Raw genomic sequence first — 24,743 nt, forward strand, 5'->3', positions numbered from 1 at the left:
GGGAAAAAATGCAAAAATCATTAATAAATTCGCTTATTAAAATAAATATTATTTCGATTGATATAGATGATTGATTCGACCATTTTCTTTACTAGATTTTATCCTTGCTGGATGCAAAATAGTATAAATTCAGGTCAAAAATATTTAATTTTTAAATTTTAACATTGAAGTTAGAGGTTAAAGGAAAAAATGCAACAAAACTACAATTTTTTTTATAAATTATACAAGTACAAAGAAGGAAATTACCATCGTTTCACAATTTTTACAGTCTTAGAAGGATAAACGAGTCCTTTGCATAGTTTGACATGTTTTTTCAGAGCAGTTCCACATGCCAGTAGATTAGTCAGGCACGTCTGATAGGTTAAACAGACGCATCTAGCAGGTTGGCACGGCAGGCCCAGTCGGTGGTCAGTGGCCAGTGGCCGGGAACGTGTGTCCAGTAGGTGGCAAGACGCGTCCAGTTGGTAGCTAGGCATGTGTATTCAGTAACCGGGCACATAATTGGCAGCCAAGTACATTCAGTTTGTGTGCAAACATGTCCAATTGTTGGCAAGTCCTGTTGTTGGCTAGAATCAAGTCGGTGGCAAGGTTCGTTCAGTCGGTGGACAGGCACTCTATTCAGTGACCAGGAACGCACGTCCAGTAGGTGGAAAGACTCGTCCAGTTGGTAGCTAGTCACATACTCGATAGTCAGGCACGTCAAGTAAGTGGCAAGACACATCCAGTTGGTTGTCCAGGCGCGTCTATTCAGTCTATTCAGTGACCAGGCACTGACTACAACTGGAGGTGGTGTGGCAACCTACTGGACACGCATTCCTGGCGACTGCTTGGACGTGTCTGTCCACCGATTTGGCATGTATTACCACTAACTAAGCCTGTTAGCCTGACCAACCGACCGGACGTGCCGTGAATGGTCAGCTGACTGACATGCATAGCTTACATTAAGAAGTAATTGGTCACCGATTACGTATCAGGCCAATAAATAGACATGCCTGACCACCAACTGGATGTGTCTTGCCACCTCCTGGACATGCGTTTCTGGTCACTGAATAGACATGACTGGCTACCGACTGGATGTAACTGGTTATCGACTGGACATATCTTCTTAACATGCTAGAGGTGTATGTCCAACCTATCTGATGTGTCTGACCACCAACTGGTTGTGCCTGGCCACCAAGTGATCGTATCAGCCACACTACAACATGTAAGTGGTGAGGCACTTACTTAAGACTGTACATGTCTAGCCAACAAACTGAATGTGCCTATCCGCTATAGGTATACACGCCTGACCGCTGAATAGACATGCCTGGCCACCGACTGAACGAAACTTGCCACCAACTTTATGAGTCTAGCCAATAACAGGACATGCCTGGTCGCTGACTGGACATGCCTAGATGATAACTGGACAAGTCAGCTACAAACTGAATGTACCTGGCCACCGATTACGTGCATGACTACTGAATATACATGCCTAGCTACCAACTGGATGCGTCTTGCAACCTACTAGACATCCGTTCCTAGCCTCTGAAATAGTGACTTACTACCGACTGGGCATACCTTGCCAAATTACCTAATGTGTATGTCTAACCTATTAGACGTGCCTAATCAATCGACTGACTGTAGAACTGCCCTGAAAACACTTGTCAAGCAATGCAAATGTTTTACTTCGCCTTCTAAAAAGACTGTGAAAATCACGAAACGCTAGTAATTTCCTTGTTTCCACTTTTATAATATATATAATAATTTTTTTATTTGTAATTTTATTGTTTTTTTCCTTGACCCGGTCTCTTAAATGTTAAATAAAAATAAAAATATATTCTTGACACAAATTTATATTATTTTGTAAAGAGCAAGGATAAAAAAAAACTGGAAACTACGGAATCAATCATTATTTTAACTAGTGATATTTTAAATAATAATTTTTGGAATTTTTCCCGTATTTATAGCTCGATAATTACAGATTTTCAAAAATTTTGGATACCAAGATGGCGAATGTGGCTGTCTATGTCCTGATCATATGTAAAAAGAGGCGTACATGTCTAAACATGGCCGATTCCTTACTGCTCGTAAGCCAACAATCCACGACGCCACCAAGCCATAGTCCCATAACAAATACATTGTCCCAGACTTCTCTATTTCCATCTACTAACGTATTTAAAACTTTTTTGGCCAATTAAAATTCCTTTAAGTATGCAAAAAAGTTATCGCCTTATGCGTATTTCGATTCTATACAATATGCAAAAACACCTTGTCAAAAAAAAAAAACAATTTTAAATTCATATGATGTACGGCTACAGCGCCTGAAGAAACAAGAACAGCGCTAACGGCAGTCGGCGTATGTTAGAGAGAGAAAGATAGGAGAGAGAGAAAGCGCCCATTGCAATCTGTTATCGTGTGTGTTTTTAACAATGAACAAGGCAACAATGAGTTTATTTATGAGCGTTTTGTAAGGCATGAAACATTTGGTGCACAGTATTGTAGGTTTGATATATAAAGGCAACGAGCTTATGACAAATACTAAATAATACGATTACAGAGTCACCACTTTAAGTCCCATAAATGTGGGTTACCGACGACAAGACTGCGCGTCAGTTCGGTGCCTGGCGCGTAGAGGCGAGGAGGCGTGCAATGAAGTGAGCCAGTGTCACCCTTAAGCGACCCCGCGGTTATAGAGCTCCTATGTCCAGCCAGGCGTGTGTCTCATAGCGTCGCTTCGACAGGTATAGGTGCCGTTATCATCTGTCCGCTATCTTTGACGTGCACAGAGGAAGTCTTGGAGCTACGCAACCAATAGCTACATGCTGTGAGAGGCTGCTGTATCCATTAGGCGTCCGATGTTTCTTATCATGTGGTTGAAAGGCCCCCCTCTACAACTGCTACGTCCCAATGAGTGTTCGCGCACACTGACCGCTGATTGGTTCACGTGACCCTCTGACTTTATGTTGGTGATGGTTAGAATATTCCTGATCCGAATACATTAGTCAAATTTAACTTTTTATCCCAATATCTGCTTTTTATTAGCATAGAAGAAGAAAAACACTATTATTTGCTGTTTCCGGTTTCCGTTCCAAAAAAAATGTAAACAGAAACGAACGGACGGCGTGGCAGTAAGCCAAGAAGACCAAGACGAATTTTTCATAGATGCTGTCCGTTTTGACCGGCCCTTTCCAGAAGCCGTACACACAAATAGTTTTTGTCAGTGTGATTAGAATAAATTTATTAGCATTTACTCTCGCACTACCGAATAACTTAATATTATTGAACCCCACAACTTTCCAAAGATAAATAAATTTTCAAAAATGCAAGAAAACAATGAACAAAAAATAATAATTTTCTCTTCGCAATATTTATTTACTTTGTTCTGATGACTACTTTCTAAATCAATTGATTTTTTCGTGCGACGATGTGAAGTCATTCACTCGCTGTTAGTATGAAAAGGCGAGGCGAGCTTGAAGTTTATTCTTAGTATCGATGTAAGTGGGCTACGTTTGCAGCTAGTATTTTGACTTACTGGAAAAAAAAAAAAGAGAATGTCCGTACCTTTTGCCGAAAATTCATTACACAGCTATATTTGTTTTTGGTTCTAGGTTTTTTTATTTTGTGAATTAAAACAATCTTACACGTATTCTTCCAAGAAACGCGCTTTTTTAAAAAAAAATACCTACTGAACCAAAACGCATTTCACAAAAAACTGCCAACTTACTAGCGTAATTTACTAAAGTCCTAAAATACATGGCATGTTACTCGATATTCTTCACAAAAAAAATTTGCACTATTACCGTTAAAAATACATCAGTCTTTTTTTGTGATTCTGCAACGTGGTTATATTAGACTAATCAATTTATTTTCTATACCGTAAACGCCAGATTGCATGCGACTGCATTCCACTGGAAAGAGTTAGAAGTTATTTTATGGAATTTATAAGGGCGGAGGAATGTATGTTTTCTCACATCCCTTGACTGGCCACCTAACCATGGTATGAGATTTGAGATTCGCAGATAGAATTCTAGGCACCACAATCTATGACATACAATAAAAGGCTAGTGGAGTGTCATTACATAATCAGATATATGAGCCAAAAATCATGCAAAGGAACCAATATGTGTAAGAAAGTGCGCAAAGGCATTGTATTTTTAATTAAATGTTTACTAAAATGAATAAACAACTTTCAAAATCATTTAAATAAAAATAGGCTACTAGTTATAGCAATACATTCTCTTGTATAAAGGCACGAAATGTATGTACAATTTTTTTTTAAATTCAGAAAACCATTTTACGTAGAAGTATAGGTTTTTGTTTATAAGTTTTTATATTTACAGTATTATATAAACACCATAAGCACTAAATAAACATATTTAATATTTAAATGTGGAGTTATTATAGTAATGTAGAAAATACATTCCAGCAGCTAGTGTTGCACAGCACAACAACACCTATAAATACTAAAACTTTTTGAAAGATATAAAGGGAATTACTGAATTACGTACCAGGTGTACAAGCAACATTCTTTCAACTTAGTCAAAATAAATAATGGACTTATGAAGTACTTTTTTTAACTGAATTTCTGGAAACATAAATATTTACACTAGTCATGTTGAACTGCCAAAACGTACCTGTACAGGTATGCTGCTGATAAGAACAGCCAAGTAGTACGTCCTCAGGCAGTACCATCTGTTTAATTTCTCCTTCTTTAATACCGACATTTCACTCGGAACTGAAACAAACAATGAGAAGTGATACAGTATATTCTGGATAGAGAAAACAATATGTAATGTAAATACTCGTACTTTAAAATACAACTAAATTTTAAAAAAACAGTCATTTTATGTTTAATTCTAACGACAAGTTATTTTACGTGTAATTTATACTGTCGGGTGTTACTATTCCCAAAAATTTAATTTCTGTATACATATTTAGAAACACGTGTACATTCAATTTTGTGAGGCATGGTCTCACTTATAATGTTGGAATAGTTTTGATAATTCCAGATGTTTGTACGGAAATATTTTATGAACACGGAATATTTACTTCTATTGAATGAACATAAATCAATTAGCCAAACTAATTATTTTACTACAAATAATTGATTGGTGACAAAATGCAATGCTCATATAAATGCGGCTACCTTAACCTGTAACATACTGTCATAACAGAGATTACATCTCTAATGAAATTTGCAACATGATGAGACATGGATTCACTATTATGAGCCTGAGTCGACGAGACAAGCCCTCGAGTGGAAACACACAAGTTCTCCAACGCGGAAAAATTTCAAGACCCAGCCATCTGCTGGCCAAGTTATGCTCATACTTTTCTGGAACTCACATGGCCTTTTTTATGCGATTTTCTTGAAGATCAGCGATCAATCAACAGTCAATATTGCACTGATATGCTGGAAAACAAATCAAAGCCTGCAATTCACACTAAACGTCGTGGACTTTCGAAAATAGGCGTGATTTTGCTTCACGACAATGCACGGTCGCATACATAACAGATAACGCAAGAATTCATTCAAAAACTGGGCTGGGAGATTATTCCACACCCTCCTTAAAATCCTGATCTCGCCCCCTCAGACTTTCATGTGTTTGGTCCCTCTACGTGGCAAAAAATTCGGCTCCAACGAATGAGTCAAAATTCAAGTACAAATGTGGCTCCGAAAGCAGACAAAAGAATTCAATGCCAGGGGAATATGAAACTTAAGGGATCGATGGGACACGTGTATAAGTGTTGGGAGGGATTATGTTGAAACATAGGTAAAAATTTTTTAAAATTAAATAAACCGTTTTTGAGTTACATCGATTTGTCTCATTACTTATTGAATCTATTAATTAACTGTTGTTACTCTACACACATTCGCTTTCCTTTTGGCTGATATCTTTCTGCAGAAACTGCCCTTTTTGGGAGTATGTCTACCTGATTTGGCCACTCTCTGTCACACATCATTGAAGGGAGTGAGTGGCAGAGCTGACCAATGTTGTGTTGATGTGATAGCGAAGATAACTACAGAAAGACATACTTTTAAAGCAAAACATAGCCTTTGTCCACCTGAAATAATGTAGTCTTATAACAGTGAAATAACTTTTGAAATAGGTAGATTATTTGTTTGAGGTCACTCCTTACAAGCAAACATAAAACTCACACGTTATATTCAAAATATTATTGTAGATACATATTTTAACAACAGTATAGACCTCTATCTTTGTTTCAGACTTTAGCAGCACTTTCATTTATTGAGACGTTGGGCATAATTCTGATGGGATTTGTAAATTTTACCTTTTAAAGATATTACACAGTGAATTAATTAAGTCCAACGAAAAAAACCAACAACAAATTACTTGTAAATAAAGCCTATCATCAAAGAAATTTAATGTTACGAATGTTTGAAGCCTAATATTGTGACCAAAATAATCGTCGATATTTCCGCGCGTCTTCTAATACCGGACAGTTTAAAGAATTTTTTTTTTTGTATGGAAACTTGGAATTGTTGGCACGCCGGGCCGATATATGGCAGGTGGGTATTGTATCTGTTTGACAATATAATTACTACGGAAATAAATTAATTTTCTCTTGTAAAATCATTTTTTAAATTATAATACAGATTTATGGTGAAAAATATATCACCAGAGCTTCAAATTTATTGAAAAGAAGAATAATCGTATTTTACACCAGATAAAAGTTTACTTAAAAAATAAATTTTGTATTTACACCACTTTCCGCTAGATTATTTTTCACTCTTTTGCCTGTGTTGTTAGTATGGTCATAGATTCTGGGGCTTTGGAGGGGGGGGGGGGTTGTAGGGGAGCCTTTTTTCTAAAAATAAGAAGCCCCACTTGCAAAAGTATGACTGTTAAAACGGGTTTTGCTGTTAAAACTTTGTTTTATGGATACATTTATGTACATCTTAAAGATTTTGCTTGCTGCATGCGTACAGGCCAAAATAAGGGAAGTCTACAACACACAAGTGCCTTATCCAGAGATGACTTGCGTCAGTTAACCGAGATAACGAAACTCTTGGGCCACAAGGGGCCCTTGCGAAATGCTACAGATTTGCGCCCCTGGTTGTTCGTACTGAACTGGCCGGTATTTAGTCTTCATTGTGTTTTATGCAAGCAAGTTTAAAAGTCCCCACGACGGAAATTAATTAAAGTGTAATAAAATTATAAGTCTGGCCTGTTGGCTCAATGGTTATGGACTTGGGTTCGATTCCCAGCTTGGTGTGATGTCCCTTCACCTCCGTACAAAGATGAAGGCAGAGACAAACCACTGCAATAACATCCCGCCATGTAAACTCCCAAGTGTGCTGTGGCTTCCTACACCAGGGCATTAACTGGGGCCGCCATTACTCGGAAACAAGTATCAACGAACCATCACTTTCAATTAAAATACAGGTTGTCCATAAAATAATGTCCCAGATTCAATTATGTATTATAATAGTTTTATTGAGACTATTAACAACAAATCAAACATCAAAATAAAGGTAAAATACCAACTTTTTTTACAATTCATCAATATGTGCACTTTTAGTTATACGGCATACATCCAACCTTACGCTAAATCTTTCCCACACTTTGGTCAACACGTCCGGAGTAATGGAAGCGATAGCCTCTTCAATTCTGTGTCCCAACTCTGGAAAATTATTAGGTAGCGGTGAAACGTATACACGATCTTTTATAAAGCCCTAAAGGAAAATATCGCATGGCGTTATATCAGATGAACGCGGAGGCCAGCGAAAAAGAGCTCTGTCGTCTCGCCCATCTCGACCAATCCAACAGTCAGGGACTTTGACGTTCAACCACTCTCGTGAAAAGAGATTACAATGTGAAGGGCTCCAATTTTTTACAAAATAAAGTTTACAGGTCCACCCTCTTCAAATTGGGGTACCAGTTGTGGAAAGAGCCATTCCTTCGCGCTGCATGCGCTTATCTAAAACTGTTTAATTAACTCTTTAATTGTGAGTTTGAACCAACACTCTACAATGCTTACAGTTGACACTATTTAAATGATAATTTGGACAATTTTTATGGACGTGCTGCAGAATCGAACACTGCTCAAAAGTATTTTCATGCTATCCAGAACACCCGGAAAAGCGAACCATTTTCGACAGAGGCTATTTCAAGAAATTTTCTTCTCAGTTTCTTTACTTACATCTGAGGATGGACGGCATCATGGATGAGAATATGAGGTAGGTTATTGTGCACATGTAGTAAGCGAAGTTGCTGACCGTCTTGGAAGCGTCGGAGCCCATGTTCTGGTAGTTGCAGCCCACGAGAACGCCAACAACCACGTGCATTATACATTTCAAGTGCGTAACCGTCTGAAATCAAACAATATGTGGTGAGTCTTTTAGTGATCGCCAGTGAAGCGTAAACATCTAACCTTGGTAACATGCAAATTCATGTGTTCTCATCTTGCCAATTAACTTATAATACGAAACTCAGACACGAAACTTACTTAAAGTAAGATTTTACTTAATCAATGTCTGCAACTTTATTTACAGGAAATTTGTTGCTTTTTATTTGGGTGCAAGTAGTGTGTTTTGGTATGTACGAGAACAGGCTTAAGCTGTGGTGCCGACCACCATCTTGAATTGTGAAATCAAAGCGGCATCTTGGATGACCGTGACCATGATGTTTGAACTTTACCTCGAACCAAGTGGCCATTTTGGATTCCACCGTCTTGGATGATGCCATCTTGAATTTCCCAATTTTGTTTTCTCTTGAAATCTAATGCCCCACTCACCAATGTTGCACTTGTCGTTACGGATGCCAATTTTGAAATCAAAATTTTGATGCTAGAAAATGGGGAACAATTTTTAAATTAAGAACAACATTTAATAAATAAAATTTTAAATGGAAACATGGAGTCTTTGGTTTGAATCAAAATAATTAATTGATTAAATAAAAAAACCTTTTTTTATGGATCCAGAATCAAACCGATAATGTAAATCGATTGCATCAATCATTATTTACTAAGTAATTAATTTTAATTTTAATTTTTTTTCTCCTAATTTACAGCTTAAAAATGACCGAATTTTAATATTGGTGCAGAGATGGCCGATAAGATGGTGGATTTCAAAGTAATTAATAAAACTACACTCTAGTGGGTAAAAATTAAACTAACATGGTGGCAGTGCCCTTTAGTATTAGAAAAGAAAATGAAGGTTCCTAGATGCCCGCCATGATGTTCCACTGTATGATGTAATATATTCCTTCGCATTAGTGGTGGGAGGTTAGTCTGCCAGTGGCTTCCTTGGAGGAGACCATTTTTAATCGAATGACCTTACCGGGTTAGGACCGAGGACTCCACAACATAAGTACGATTTTTAATACAATTTAATTAATAAATTTTGTATTAATTTTAAAATATTACCCTAAATGTTCTATAATTACAGATGTTAAAGATTGCGGCAGTAACTAAAAGTAAAACATTCTAGAATCCAAGATGCCTCTATGATATTTATTAAAATTGTTTTAGTTCTTTTTTAAAATTTTAAAATTTTTTAGCATTAAAATACAGAATTTTTAAGCTGGCATCTGTAACAAAAAGTGCATTGGGGCATTCGATTTCATTAGAAAACAAAATGGCGGAAAACCAAATCGTAGAATTGAAGATGGCATAATCCAGATGGCGGAATCCAAATTGACTCCCGGGTCAAGGTAAAAGTTCATGGTCACGATAATCCAAAATGACCATTATGACATAACATTCTAAGATGGCGGTCAGCACCAGCCTTAAACTTGTCCTAGGTCATGTCAAAACATACTATTGATGTAATAAAATCCTTGTGTATTTTCAATAAAAAAGTAAAATTTCTCAATCATACAAAAATTATGTTTAACGTCTCACATTAATGACGGTGCAGTTAAAGAGTAAAGCAACCATAGAGATCTAGTCGTTTTATAAAATCTGTATCTACACTAGTATTGTGAAATCTGACATTCAACATCGCTTCTTTGTCATCTATTGGGATGTAGCCAATTAATTGGTTTCCTTTGGTGGCAGTCATTTTTGAAGCGGGTGAATGTGCTAAGCGTTAACCTGTTGTCCAATCAGAGCACAAGTTTGATGAAATCATAGAGACCGACATTCAATATCGCTTCTTTCCTAACTTATTATGTGATATATTGTATGATGTAGCAGCAGCCAGTCGACAAAGACACCGTCCTGATATTTTATAGGTAGGGGAGACTGGGGCAGGTTGGCACACTTTTAGTAAATTTATTTTTTAAAGATATGATATTAACATAAATTAAAGTTTTGTGTCGGTAACAAAAATAATAGACATTAAAGCACATATTGCAATTACTATATTTAAGTAAATTTCAGTATGAAGTTTTCAAAGCAACTTTTATTGAAGTAAAGACAAGCGTGCCAATGTGCCCCGCTATTGGGGCAAGTTGGCACAACACACAAATATCAAAATCTTGTAATTAATAATCTGGAAATATATAATAACTCATAACAATATATCAATATAAAATAAACACAAAATAAAAGTTAACTAACTTGTTGCTTTGAAAAATGTACGTCCGTAAACAAGATCATTTTCACAAGTTTTTCTCGCATCTGAAACACACATAAAATAGAGTGTCACCGGAAATGCAGTCTTCTTGTTGCCATTTATGACACTTGGTACACTGCACCCATTCTTGACTGCATTCCAAATTGCTAAATGCACCTAAGCAGCAAATACAAAGGCAGTCCTCATCTTCACCATCACTTTCCAAAGGGGAAGAGCTTTTTGGAATGCAAATTTTCTTGGAAGTGCGATATAAAAGAAAAAGATTCTTTGGTGGTTTACCGTTTCTTAAACGGCCTTGTTTCTTTTTCTTTGAAGACACCTGTTCCTCTGCCAAAGCCCTCTTTATTAGAGTGTCTGTCAAAATTGCTGATTTCCTTTTCTTTCGGCCTTTGCCAGTTTATTTTCTTGGTCTTGCTTTGGTGAATGGCCTTACCAACTCTGGGGAAGGATACGCTAAAGGTAATGGGGACGAATCAATATGAGTAGATGTCGATGGTATGTTCTCAAAAGGCATACAAAGGAATGTCAAGATATATTAAATAAATTAAAACAAACTTTTGTAGGCTTACTTTCCATGGTTTAGCATAGCTAAATTGCACCCAGAGCAGAGATGCAGGAACATTCACCAGATTCTGTAATGGTTGTGCTGCCATAATCTGGTGGTGCTGCCATAGTGTGTGGTGGTGCTGCCATAGTCTGTGGTGGTGCAGCCATAGGCTGTGGTGGTGCAGCCATAGTCTGTGGTGGTGCAGCCATAGTCTGTGGTGGTGCAGCCATAGTCTATGGTGGTGCTGCCATAAGCTGTGGTGGTGCAGCCATAGTCTATGGTGGTGCAGCCATAGTCTGTGGTGGTGCAGCCATAGGCTGTGGTGGTGCTGCCAAAGTCTGTGGTGGTGCAGCCATAGGCTGTGGTGGTGCTGCCATAGTCTGTGGTGGTGCAGCCATAGTCTGTGGTGGTGCTGCCATAGCCTGTGGTGGTGCTGCCATAGGCTGTGGTGGTGCTGCCATAGTCTGTGGTGGTGCAGCCATAGGCTGTGGTGGTGCTGCCATAGAATGTGGTGGTGCAGCCATAAGCTGTGGTGGTGCAGCCATAGTCTATGGTGGTGCAGCCATAGTCTGTGGTGGTGCAGCCATAGGCTGTGGTGGTGCTGCCAAAGTCTGTGGTGGTGCAGCCATAGGCTGTGGTGGTGCTGCCATAGTCTGTGGTGGTGCAGCCATAGTCTGCGGTGGTGCTGCCATAGTCTGTGGTGGTGCAGCCATAGGCTGTGGTGGTGCTGCCATAGTCTGTGGTGGTGCTGCCATAGTCTGTGGTGGTGCTGCCATAGCCTGTTTTGGTGCTGCCATAGTCTGTGGTGGTGCAGCCATAGGCTGTGGTGGTGCTGCCATAGCCTGTTTTGGTGCTGCCATAGGTTGTGGGGATGTAAGAGGATGTAGTGATGCTGGCCCAGATAGTGAATGTTTTTTTTTATAATTAGCGCAATATCTAGCCAGTGTCCTATATGGTTTGCCGAGATCTCGAGCTGCTCCCCCTATTGAACGGTTCGTTCTTTTTACAGCAAGTAAAGCTGCTTCCATTGTTTCAGCTGACACTTGACCCCTGATAGTCTTCTCGTATGTGCGCACCATTGTGAAATCTTAGGAACAAACAAACCGTTTTAGTTTTCATCCTCAGTTTTTGCAAGAAATATTGAATAGACTAGTTGTAAAATATAGCAAATATATTATAAATAATAAAAACTTTTTTATTTTTATTATTAATATTGCATAAACATTATCGGGATATAAAAATGGGCTGTTTATAATTTTTTTGAGTTATGGGGCACGTTGGCACAATGTGCCAACCTACCCCTTATTCATTGTGCCAATGTGCCCCATTACTTGGTTACGTCTTTACATTACCCGCAATAAAACAACAGAACAAAATTAACTCATCTTGATAGCTAAAAGTAAACCTTAAACAGTTGTCTTTAAGATGAATATATGTATACAAAAAATTACGTTATTTATACAATGCTATTTAGGATTTTAATTAAAAATGCAATTTTACTTACATGTTCAATAAACACAAAAAGTTCTCTCTTCCGCTGAAAAAGTCACAATTTTCAGTACCGTCAACGGAGGGACAAAACACTCGACTGACGCACCTCTCATAGTACTGGTGGCGCTTTACTGCATCTGTTCAGAGAACTACAGCGACTGTGCCAACGTGCCCCTGATGCCAACCTGCCCCGGTCTTCCCTATATGTGTTTTACCCTGGTAATTAAAAAGAACACTAAGTTTTTTTAATGTTACTGATAAGCTACTTCATGGACACCACAAAATTATTCGTTGTCATTACAACATGCTTGGTGGGGTATTGATAAAAATATGTTGTGATAGCTTGTCTTATTTTCCTGAGAGAATACAAGATGTATCTAAACGATTCATTTGATTTCACAAACATAAGTATATCACTGACATGTAAAAATATATAAGCTTCGGTTTAAATTTAATATACACATAATGCAAATATTTTATTTACTTTTCACTATATATCTGGAAATTTTGGTGATTCATTTGGTGACAGAATAAAATTAACAGTTATATGTATAATGTACCCTCCTATGCTTTTCTATTGGCTGATTCATTGTGTAGAACCTCCCATTCTTCTGAATGGGTCTACATGATACGGTCTCTCTACTGCTGGCTGGTAGCTGACTGGTCCACGGTTGTGAAGGGGAGTGGCGGGACAATTGTGAACCTGTCATCAAAGCAATGCTGAGGTACAGATGTTTGCAGTCTGAGAGACCCAAAGAATCCGCGAAATTGCTGTGTCTCTACTTGTCACAAGGCAACCGGTCTCCTCAAACCCTTAGTGCCCCCTCCCCCCCCCCCCCCAATTCCCCGCGCCACCATAGGTCCGCTGCCGTAATTTAGACGGAAATCACGCTCAACAGTTGTGACTGCTTCGCACTTGCAACGAAGAACGCAAAAAAAAAGAGGCTTTTTTTGTTACTGTGTTGTAGCAACCAGCTGTCACGTAACCAGTTCTCCGTTTCAACAAGTGTGAGCCAGTTACAACTGTTCGACGTGATTTCCGTCGACGTTACAGCGGTGAACCTCCTAATTCTCAGAGCATTCAACCGTGGCACCAGCAGTTTGAAAAGACTTTGTTTTGTGATAACTAAATGGTGCTATTTTTATTGTTGTATGTATATTAAAATCCACTCGAAGCTTATCATATATATGTATATATATTTTTATATATATGCAGACAAATCTTCAAAAATAATATAGAAATTCAATAAAAATAATACAATAATAAATTATTTTAATTCGATGATAAAGATAATCTTCATAATGTTACAAAATTTATATGGATTTACAGCGAGGTTTTTGCTAAGAAAAAAGATCAATACATTTGAGTTTTTATTTTATTACATATATATATGTAATAAAATTAAAACTCAAATTTATTGAACCTTTATATATATATGTAATAAAATTAAAACTCAAATGTATTGATCCTTTATATATATATGTAATAAAATTAAAACTCAAATGTATTGTTTTTTTTAAAGCAAAAACCTCGTAGTAAATCCATATAAATTTTGTAACATTATGAAGATTATTTTTATCATCGAATTAAAATAATTTATTATTGTATTATTTTTATTGAATTTCTATATTATTTTTGAAGATTTGTCTGTTTGTTTCTTCGAGCATCATGCAAAACTCTTATACCGATTTTTATGAAACGTTTTGTGTGTACAAGCTTTTTATTAGACTTAAAAACCGGTTTGTATGTAAAATCGCTACTATTACGGGAACCGAATATATAAAAATGAAACCACATATTTTTTACAACCAAGTGCAACCAATAGTAGGTGAGCTCCCTTTTCTACCTGTACTACTATGTACTACATTGATAAACTTATTATTTTTATTCTACCACAATGAATAACAATTTTTACGATTGATGATATATTTTTAAAATTATTTGATAATTATTTCATCACAATTAATAACTATTTCACGATCGATGATAAAATTATTACTGTATGATGTGATACGCAAAAAGAAAAAAAAAATAACTTGTGATAGAGACCGGAAAAATTCGCGAGTTCATTTCGCAATAGGCTAAAATACAAATAGTTATATCTCAATGCAACCTCTGTTATTGGCTCACAACTCACCTAGATGACTCTGGGCCAATGAGAAAGAACCAACAAAAGCTGTATCGAATCACAGGCTGCTACGTTAGGACGTCTCACAAGACAGCAACCAATGAGTGGGTCACATTTGACCGAGTGTACGTAGAACTGTGGAGTTCATCCTACAGGTCATTGAACCCGCGAATTTTTCCGGTTCCTACCGAGAGATCATTCGCACGGGGACAACCACTAGTGTCTTTATGATGTTGACGTTATAAACTTGTGATGTCGAAGGAATATTTCTGAAACATTCTGTATACTAAGACATCATTGCGTTAGTTCCTACCCACCCAGTCTCTGTACAGTTGTATGAAGCAGCGGTTCATCAGCACGGGGAACTTCTCCAACTCTGACGGCGGCCTCGCGTCAAACTTGAACTTCTCCACAGCAGACTCGCAGCAGCTCTTCTTGTCTCCTCCCAGCTCTATTTCTAAAACTGAACAGGAGAGACACGACTCCAGGAGCAAGCACGGTCGTCGCGTGAGTTCACCGATCGGCAGGGACACGAATAATTCATGGGTTCATCGACCTCTAGGATCGACTCCAAAGTCCTTTACATACTCGGGACAATGACAACTGTTCATTGGCCGCTGACTCGTTAGACGTCTCAACTAGGTTGTCCGTAATTCGGCACCTTCTTGGTTGGGGGTTTCCCATTGGCTCACAGTTCCCCAGATAAAAGATGGGCCAATCGCAGAGGCGGTACCTAGGTATACTTTCTAGGATGTATCTCGTAATGAATCCGCGAATTTTTCCGGCCTCTACCGATGGGCGAGTATATTTATGGAAGTCATGAAGTGGGGTTGTGTGTAGCAATCACCATATTATAATCAGATACCTGAAAAATTCTCAGATTCATTTTGCAAGCTGCTTCAGTGTTTGTGCCAAAGTTTATCTGATGGACCCTGAGCCAATGAATAGCCGCCAGAAAAAAAAAATATATAATCACAAGCATCCCAGTTAACAGGTCTCTCGAGTCAGTAGCCAATGAGCAGGTGTAATTTGCCCGAGTACATATAGCATTGTGGAGTCCATCCGAGATGTCAAAAAACCGCAAATTTATCCAATGCCTAGCTATAATTGAAATAATAATAGTAATGAAATACTCTTTTATTTTTTATTTATGTATTACCTTTTTTTAGTTACAATAATGTTAAACGCTAATTTCTTGCTGATGTGTTGTTTAACATCTTTATGTTATGTAACAACTTCATGGTGGAATTGTAAGATTCTTACCAGTGAACTCCATCCAAGCTATGAAACAAACTTCCAGCTTAGTATTCAAACAGGTGTGATTTGTTTTTCTTAGCAAATTTCTACCTTGAGTGATTTCAGTCATACACTATATAAACTGGTGAGCATTTTGTTGTAAAAGTAGAGGCACGGTTACGTTGCGGATTTATTTTACTCAGGGCTTGACTCAGTTTGCTATGCACTGTAAATTATTTTTTTTTGTAAATGGAACATAAACATACATGTAAAATTACGGATATTTGTAAATTCTTACATTTACATGAAAACAACTGTATCACTACAAAATAAACGTTGGCAGTAATTCTGGGTTCGACTCTTACCCAGGAATTTATGCCTTGTGTTGTCACAGTAACTCAAATAGTTAAATTTATTTGTAAACCGTTTGCTGGAAAGCTTTCCAATATTAACTGCGCACATTAATTAGCATAATAAAACCAAATTAAATCCCAGTTTTTAATACTTGATTACATCAATTAAAAAATATAACTATTTGCCATACTTCATATATACAAAGCTATAATATTTTTCATGTAGTAATTTAAAAAATGTTTCTTGGCAACTGGCTGTCAATGGAATCTTTGTAAACATACAAAATTTATTTTCCTGTGTTCAAGGTGTACACCAGATTGCTAGTTGCTACTACGTAATGCTAACTATGCTAACTATAACATATTTGCTCAGTTCACCGCCTTCTCCGCACGGAGTGTTTGATAGTCATTGCACTGCGTTCGTGCTATGTTTCAGCCAGTCAGCCAATAGAGTGGCGCATAACGCGCTATTTTTCGCTCTTGTAACTACGCGGCGTTTCGTTTCCAGACATTGGTTCCTCAAAATAAAAAAAATAAAAATTGGTTGTCTGTAAAGTCGATTTACGGACAATAGTTTAACGTGACGTCATAAAAAAACATTGATCAAATGATTGCATACTTTTATGAATCAAATTGAATCATTTTTATTGAATTATCACTATTTTGTATGGATACAAAGAAGGAGTAAAATGAAATCTACAATTTAATTGAAAAATTTACTTTTATTTGCACTCATTAATTCAAATATGTTTCTTCCTTTAACGAAGAGATTATTTTAACTATAACTTTTATACATGTTTGCTATTTAACTTCTTCCAATCTGTGTTATTCTGTTAAGGATTGGACGATGATAGGAAAAGTGAGAAACGAATGGGAGTGTTTCAAGTTTAATGTTCCTCGAAAAAGTCAAATCGATGGTTGTTCCAATTGAGTGGAAGAGAGATATATGCGGCGCAAGCGTACAATGAGCGTAACGGGACACAGCGTAACGGGACAATGTGCGTAACGGGACACTTTGTTGTCACCTGAACTATCTCCTGTAAGGTTTGTTAGGTCCGACTAGCTCTGAACGGGTTCCTGGCCATGTGGTGGGAGACAGTGGCGACGAAATGAAGAGTTTATGAGTTAACTTTGTTTTGATTTAATTACACCTTCCCATTAGTACATGGCTAGAGACCGGAAAAATTCGCGGTTTAATTTCGCGATAGTATAGAATCCAAATGTGTTTAACTTACTGCTGCTTCGATATTGGACCACAGTTTGCCTGCAGGACTCTGAGCCAATGAATAACTCTTGACGAAAGAAGTTTTAATTCACAAGCCTTCCAGTTGACAGTTATCACGTGTCAGTAGCCAATGAGTAGATGTGATTTTTCTGAGTACATATAGGGTCGTGGAGTCTAACCTAGAGGTCATTAAAACCGAGAATTTTTCCGGTCCCTATACATGGCGCTGTCACAATCCTAGCCCTTTCCGTCTGCGAGTGCATGGGCACGGCTCTAACACATTAGTGGTCGTTTTATGGTTGATTCCGAACGCACAGATGTTTGCAATCTGGCCTACAAAACACGAGTCACGCAGTACATTTCCTGACCAATCGGTGATCCGGTACACGACGATAGTATTCCTGGTGCGGGACGCCCGGTTTACATGAGCACGAACTAAAAGGTGTTTACAGACTAGCCTACACAACACGTATCACACAGTACAATTACTGACCAATCAGTGGTCGACACGGATTACGCATAGAGATACACTAAGACACTGAATATTTACAGTTTCGCTCCTTCGCAGCGATCACGCGGACGCGGTGAACTCTTTCACTACTCCGTTACACGGCAGACTTGATATCACCGAAATTCGGGGCGGACTTCAACGACAATGCGAACCAGTTCGAATGGACCTGTAGTTAATGACGGATCCTCAATGGTTGAGGGATGATGGTCTCGTGTTGCGCGGCGCGTCCAACCCGAGAGCCTCGCCGCCAGAACTGCCTCTCCCCGCCGGAACTTCGCGCGCGAACCGTGCGGAGCGCGGCAGACAGTCTGGGCTCGAACTGCGGCCTTGTCGCGCGGTCAACAAGAATTAAACAAAATGACTTATCAAACATTACAGGAAGGATAATCTATAAAATGTATTTTAAATATAATATAATTAATAGTTTCACGTAACTAATTGGTCCCAGGAGGGGAAAATACACTGATTCCATAACTCTCACAGAATAGCCGCGCGGGCGGCTATTGCACTTCCGGCTCGCAGCCGATCGTCGCGTTGCACCTTGCACTGACACTGCACTTTGTTCGCGCTACACTACACGCCTCTGCCACGGGCAGGAGAAGGCGTTGGCACAACATTACGGACTGCGGAAATTAGGGCGACACTTGGGTCGACGTCAACTTTTTCGTGCGTGCAGCCGGCGTTCATCGATTTATTAGACGTTGTAACGTCAAAAATGCTAGTTTTCGTATCCCCTGCCACCCGTTATATTTATGAATGCTCACTGGTCGATAAAAAGGTCACGTCATTTAGTGGTTACACCTGATTGGGTAACCACTTCTTCTCCTTGTTTATAACTGGCTCAGAGTCGCATGTCAAGAGCACAGTGATCATAGGTGCTTCAAGTCTACTTTGTACCCAATGAATCCCCGAAACAATCGTGGCTTGATCTAGAGTTCGAGAACGGATTAGTTAGTCGTTGGTTACAATTATGACAAGATAAATCCATGATGATCCCAGGATTAGGCGGTATTAGTATCTTGGCCATAGAACACAAATGTGCCAGATTATTTTCAGTGTTTCTGTAATATTGTAGAATATTTTATGAACTGCTTTATTATTCACGTAATTTTAAATACACACTTGACATTTACTAAAGCGTGCAGTGATTATGGCAGAATAACAAGGTCAGCAGCAAAGCTATTATCGTTTCACTGGCAATAAGCAATCAGTGTCGCTATAATTCCTTTTGTGCCAGGGAAAAGAAGTAAGAATAGCTACATAAACACGCGCGTGAAGGTAAGCAATTATTGTTTCTTTCATGTAAGCGTAAAAAGAGGTAACTCGACTGCAGTAATTCAATCAGATAATGGCACACAAACCTTTCAAACTGTCGTGTTATGGTAAAAGGGCATAATACGACAGTTTGAAAGGCAGCTGCTGACGTCATGTTGTCGTACGCATGTAGCTCTGTTATGAATTGTATCCTTTTGTTCATGGTGCAATTTAACAGTTGTATTCTCATTTTGACAAGTCTACAGCTTAAAAAAATAAACGTTTGTAAAAAATTAGACAATCGTCCAAGTGTATTTGATGAAGATGTTTAGACAATACTTTCCTAGAGTATTTAATTTTACACCAGCTGTAATATAACTGATTTGATATTTATTGTATTTATTTAGGTAGGGAGAGCAGGGTAAAGTGGCCATCCTAAGTTAAAACGATACATAAATTTTATACTGTAATTAAAATTGAAATATAAAATAACCCTTCATATAATATAGTTTTCGTACAATCAAAAAAATATTAATTTCTTTATGTCTTGCAAACCATTATTTTTTTATTAAATTTTAAAATTAATTGTACCAAATGGCCACTTTGCCCACATATGTCGGGTAAAATGGCCAGTCAATGGCCATTTTACCCGACGTAGGTAAAACATTAACATAACTCATTATAATAATAAATATAAAACCAAGGCGTACGTGTATAAAATTTGTTAGCAAGTTCAGGAGATAGACTTAAAAAAAATTGTTTCCACAATATCTAAATAAAATAAAATTACGAATTAAAATCCCAACAAAACCTCATTAAAAAAAGCAATTGCATTTACACTATGTTAACAAACAGAGTGCTAAAGTGTTAAGTGTTTTCAAATAAAATGTCTTGACTTTACTTAAACAAGAACCAATTAAAAATAAAAACTTAACCTATTAAACATAACTTAAACAGTTTAGCGTCTACAGCCTTCACATAAAAAGTCTCCATTTTTCTCTTCGCAGCAAGCACATTCTTCATGAGCCCAGCGGTGACATCCGGAGCACTTAATCCACACTTCATTTGTTTTTTATTTTGAATATGCTTCTTCACAATATAAGCAGTCAGAATCATCGGTCTCACCTTCGTCCTCTTCGTTGAAAAGGCTTCGCCTACTTTTGGCAGGCTTTTTCATCATTTCAATTCTATTTTTTTGGGGTTTGAGATTTGTAAATGTTTTGTTTTGACTTGTGTTGCTTGTTTTGGTTCTCTTTTTGTTATTTTGGCCTTCCCTTATAGAATTCTCCTCCAAAAGTTCTCTTGTACGGACTCGAAGTAAGAATCGCTGCTTTACCTTTCTTACGGTTAGTTTTGCATTTGGTGATGTTGGATTTTGGGCATTTTGGCAAAGGTAATATATCTCTTGGAGATATTGCAAATGATGTGCTTGGTTCAGAACCCATCACTGAACTCTTAAATAGACATTTGGTAAAGTTTTTGGTCTTTCCACTCTTAGTTGATCCATCTTCACAGCCGGCTTCTACATCTTCACCTCCAGTAATTGTATCTTCACCGCCATCAACTTTGTATTCACCTCCAGCAGCTGTACCTTCACCAACATCAGCTGTATCGTCACCATCAGCATCTGTACATTCACCGTCAGTCATTGTACCTTCACTACCAGCAGCTGTATCAACTACACCACCCACTGTTACATCTTTTCCTTCAGCTATTTCTTCACCGCCATCAGACATTGCATCATCGTTACTGCCAACTTCTACAGGATTTACATTAGCCAATGAAATATCCGTGGGTTCTGCAGCGAAAAAATCTGAGTCGGAAAATATGTTAGGGTCCAGCGGAACACTACCACATTTCTTAAATCCATTAATAGCTGTATCTGGCAAAACTGCTCCTAAAAATGCTTTTCCAAGCAGCTTACTTGGAACTAGTACACGAAAACATAACACACACATTGCCATAAACGTTAAATATTTATAGTGCAGATTAAAAGAATTAAAATGTTCAATAGATTCTTTTATCATTTAGGAATACATAAATAGAGCTAAGTATACAGTTCGGGCAAAGTTAACATACGGTCGGGTAAAATGGCCATGTAGTAGGGCAAAGTGGCCAGCCATCTGGCCACTTTGCCCTCTGAGACGCCATTACACAAAAACTAGTGGGGCAAAAAAACCTACGACATCTTCAACAGTTATTAATATGTGATTTTAAAGTATAAAACTTGCTCTTTTCGCTAGGCTATATTAAATAATTATGGCATTACTAAGCATTTACACATAACCAACAGTAATTATCACTTACCTTACATCAGAAATAATAAAAACCGTAAAACCTTAATAAATCTAGTAACTTGCACTGCAAACAGGCCGGGTGCTCTCAGAACACTAATGGCGTCTCTTACAAATGTTTCACATCCTTGCCACCAGACTTCAGCACTCACCAGCGGAGTAACAGACGATGGCCACTTTTCCCGCCCTGGCCACTTTACCCTGCTCTCCCCCTATATTTTATCAACATTACACCTGGAGATAAAATGTAAAATCATATATATTTATACTTTATACTTACGATTAATGACTTAATGAAAATAACATGACGCAACGAGAAACCATGGCTAGCCACAAATGTTGTATATATTATTTAGTGCCAGGGTTGTTGAAATTTTTCTAAACAAATGTTCAATGGTACTTTATCAGATAGCCGCAAATTATTATAGATAATTATTTTAAATTTCTTACCACTAATTAAAGTTATAATAAAACGATTTATATGATAGCAATAGGAATCACCTGATGTTCTTACATAGCTTAATAAACTTTCGATCGGTGAATAACGTAGGTACTATAACTTTCCCATGGTTTATAATCTACTCAGCTTACTACACTTATTCTATTTTCAATTATTTTTTAAATATTAGCACTCCAGCTCACTCAAATAATGCCATGATTCATATAGCTGTACTCACGTTTAGCTTTCACTTACTCAAATTAGTTAAGAGCCACTTCAACCAATAGAGCAGAAAATTAAAGTTGAGTAATACGATTATCATATTCTTTTTCAGTATTAAAACATAAATACCAGTGACTCAATGTGGGGTTTATGAGTGCCCAAGTTAAAAAATGTTTCCACATTCTTAGGAACTACCGTAAATTTAAAGAATGTTCAACAAAGGGTTCTTCATTATTTCAAATATCTGTGTCTTCGTAAAAACTAGGCCATATTTTGACTACATAGAACTGTTTTTTAAGGAAGTCACACAATTAAAATAAATAAGAATGTTTTCACTGAAGTATATACAAGTTTATGAATATTTTCATTATATGCCAAGATATTTCTTGTGGATTCATGTTTAACATAAGCGAACTTAGTACCTGTAAATTTTCCAGAATTCTTCGTAAACTTTAGGTGAAAATTTTTATTATTGCAATACAAAATATATTGCAGTCTTAGTTAAGTCACTGCGATGAATATTAGATCTGAGAAGAGAGTGCTACGTGTGCATGGACTTAAATGGTTGTCATAAAACTACCATAAGGAAATGCATTTGAATTATGCCTAGGTGTAAAGTACTTACCCGGAATAGATTCGTAAGGCTTCCTCCAAAAATCGTTATTTGCAGCTTCTGCTAGTTCGTTTAAGACGTGTCTTTGTTCTCCAGATGCGACTTCGATCACTGTAAAAATAACAGAAAAATATTGTTATCGAATTTACAAACTATTGCTTCAGTTATGTAATTTAAAATAATGCATTCATTCAAAATGTTTGGTATAGCATAAACAAATAAATGAAAAAAAAAATTTCGGTGTGTTATTTAGATGCAGACGATCGTCTACGCGTGTGTCAAATTAGTTTACAATAGTCGACGAGCGTTTACTTCAAAAGTGTTCGGGAACACTGCTTATTGCCATGTGAAAATTAAACACGTAAGATAAAAGTTGTACTGCGAATCGTAACTTAATATTTGACGAGATCCGAAGTGAAATTTATGAACACTGAGTAAGTAGCCACATTCTTATATTCGTTGAATGATTCTTGCAATAGGGAAAACTGACTAAAAAAAATTATATTTTACATTGGCCATTGCCAGTTTACACTGTGTGTCACAGAAAAAACCCTGAAGAACGGACAAACAAAAAATGAATACACAAACACAAAAGACAGTTGCAACGTTTGGGTAGCTGAGTCCCTGTTTCCGTCATCTAACTAGTTCCTTCCACGAAAGGTTATTGCATCTAAAATTTGACATCGGCTGATTTTGGCTTGGTTTTCAGAGTATGTGCTTGGAGTCATCTATTGTTTTATTTATGTTTCTCCAGGTTTTCTCTATGAATTTCAGAGTAAACTATAAATGGCGTATGTACAACAATGTTCTAAGCCAAATTCTTGGAGATCCCTTCGCCTTAAGGGTCTACGCATAACCGTGTCACACGAAACCCCGCAGTCTTCTGGCAGGTGGATCAAAGTTTCCGCATTCGATTCCCGACGGGATCAGTGCGGGCGTGTTGTGTTATCATTTCAACTACGTAATACGTTAGGTAATGACAAACCATTACGGAACAAATAACCTCTGGTGCGTCGCAACTTACACCACGCGGAGTTTGTGGAATCACACGCAGCTGACTTCCTCTACGTTACTAACGGAAGTTATTCGCCTCCGTTGTGTTGTAGTCATAATGCTATGCTAAAATCAAAACGCTTAGGGGCAGAAATATTTAAAAAATAAAACGATGACTTTTGGATTCAATAGTTATCATCCCATAACAATTTTCTCCGCTTGTTACTAAAAATTTGATTTTTCTAAGGATTAGCGTATAATTTAATTGAATGCTTTAGATTGAAAGTTATTGGCCGGATGATTTTTTTTCTTTAATAAGTCCTCAGCGATTAGTTTTAAAATAAATATTTTTGAGAATCGCTACAAATGTTTTGACGAATATGGTAATACAAAATAAGTAATCTTTTGCAATCCCAAAAACTAGTAATGTGTACTCACTGCAATAAAGAAAGAAAATTAATTAAAATCCAAGGATTTCGTGGCCACTGCACTAAAGAATACCAAGCTTTTGGATTGCGTCTATGCCCGTGGGAATGATGGTATCCACTAAGTTTCAGCATACCTTATGGCGACATCTTCAAGGGAGATTAACAACTAAGGCTTTGTTTTGTCATAATATTTGTATTGAGCCATTCTTAGCTGACATGTAATTGGTTCCACTGGGTGCGAGGGTGTGGCCATTCAGGAAGGGTCTGCTATAATAATTGTCTACATTTATCTGGTATCAGTGACTATCTTCTGATGTTGTTGCTGATACAAGACAACTGGATAAAACTGCTCATCTACTAAGCATACGCATCATGATTGACCATATGCTCATCCATTCGTAGCCCCCTGACACAGCTCTAAATGGCCCATATATCCTTAAATACTGTGCCAGTACATGAAGCCTTCTTTTGTTTATCTTCTTTGAA

At 37.5% G+C, this 24,743-nt stretch overlaps 1 protein-coding gene across 1 annotated transcript in view; it reads right to left on the reverse strand.

The window, feature by feature from the left end:
- Nucleotides 1-24,743, reverse strand: part of LOC134538429 (ATP-binding cassette sub-family G member 1-like) — a 203,314-nt gene that overhangs the window by 23,940 nt on the left and 154,631 nt on the right. The window contains exons 7-10 of the mRNA XM_063379752.1: nt 22,849-22,947; nt 15,007-15,152; nt 8,146-8,314; nt 4,614-4,714 (exon numbers count right to left, since the gene is read on the reverse strand). Of these exons, the coding sequence (XP_063235822.1) occupies nt 4,614-4,714; nt 8,146-8,314; nt 15,007-15,152; nt 22,849-22,947 (515 nt within the window). The remainder of the gene's footprint in view (nt 1-4,613; nt 4,715-8,145; nt 8,315-15,006; nt 15,153-22,848; nt 22,948-24,743) is intronic.

The sequence above is a fragment of the Bacillus rossius genome, chromosome 13 (assembly GCF_032445375.1).
Source record: "Bacillus rossius redtenbacheri isolate Brsri chromosome 13, Brsri_v3, whole genome shotgun sequence".
NCBI lineage: Eukaryota > Metazoa > Arthropoda > Insecta > Phasmatodea > Bacillidae > Bacillus > Bacillus rossius.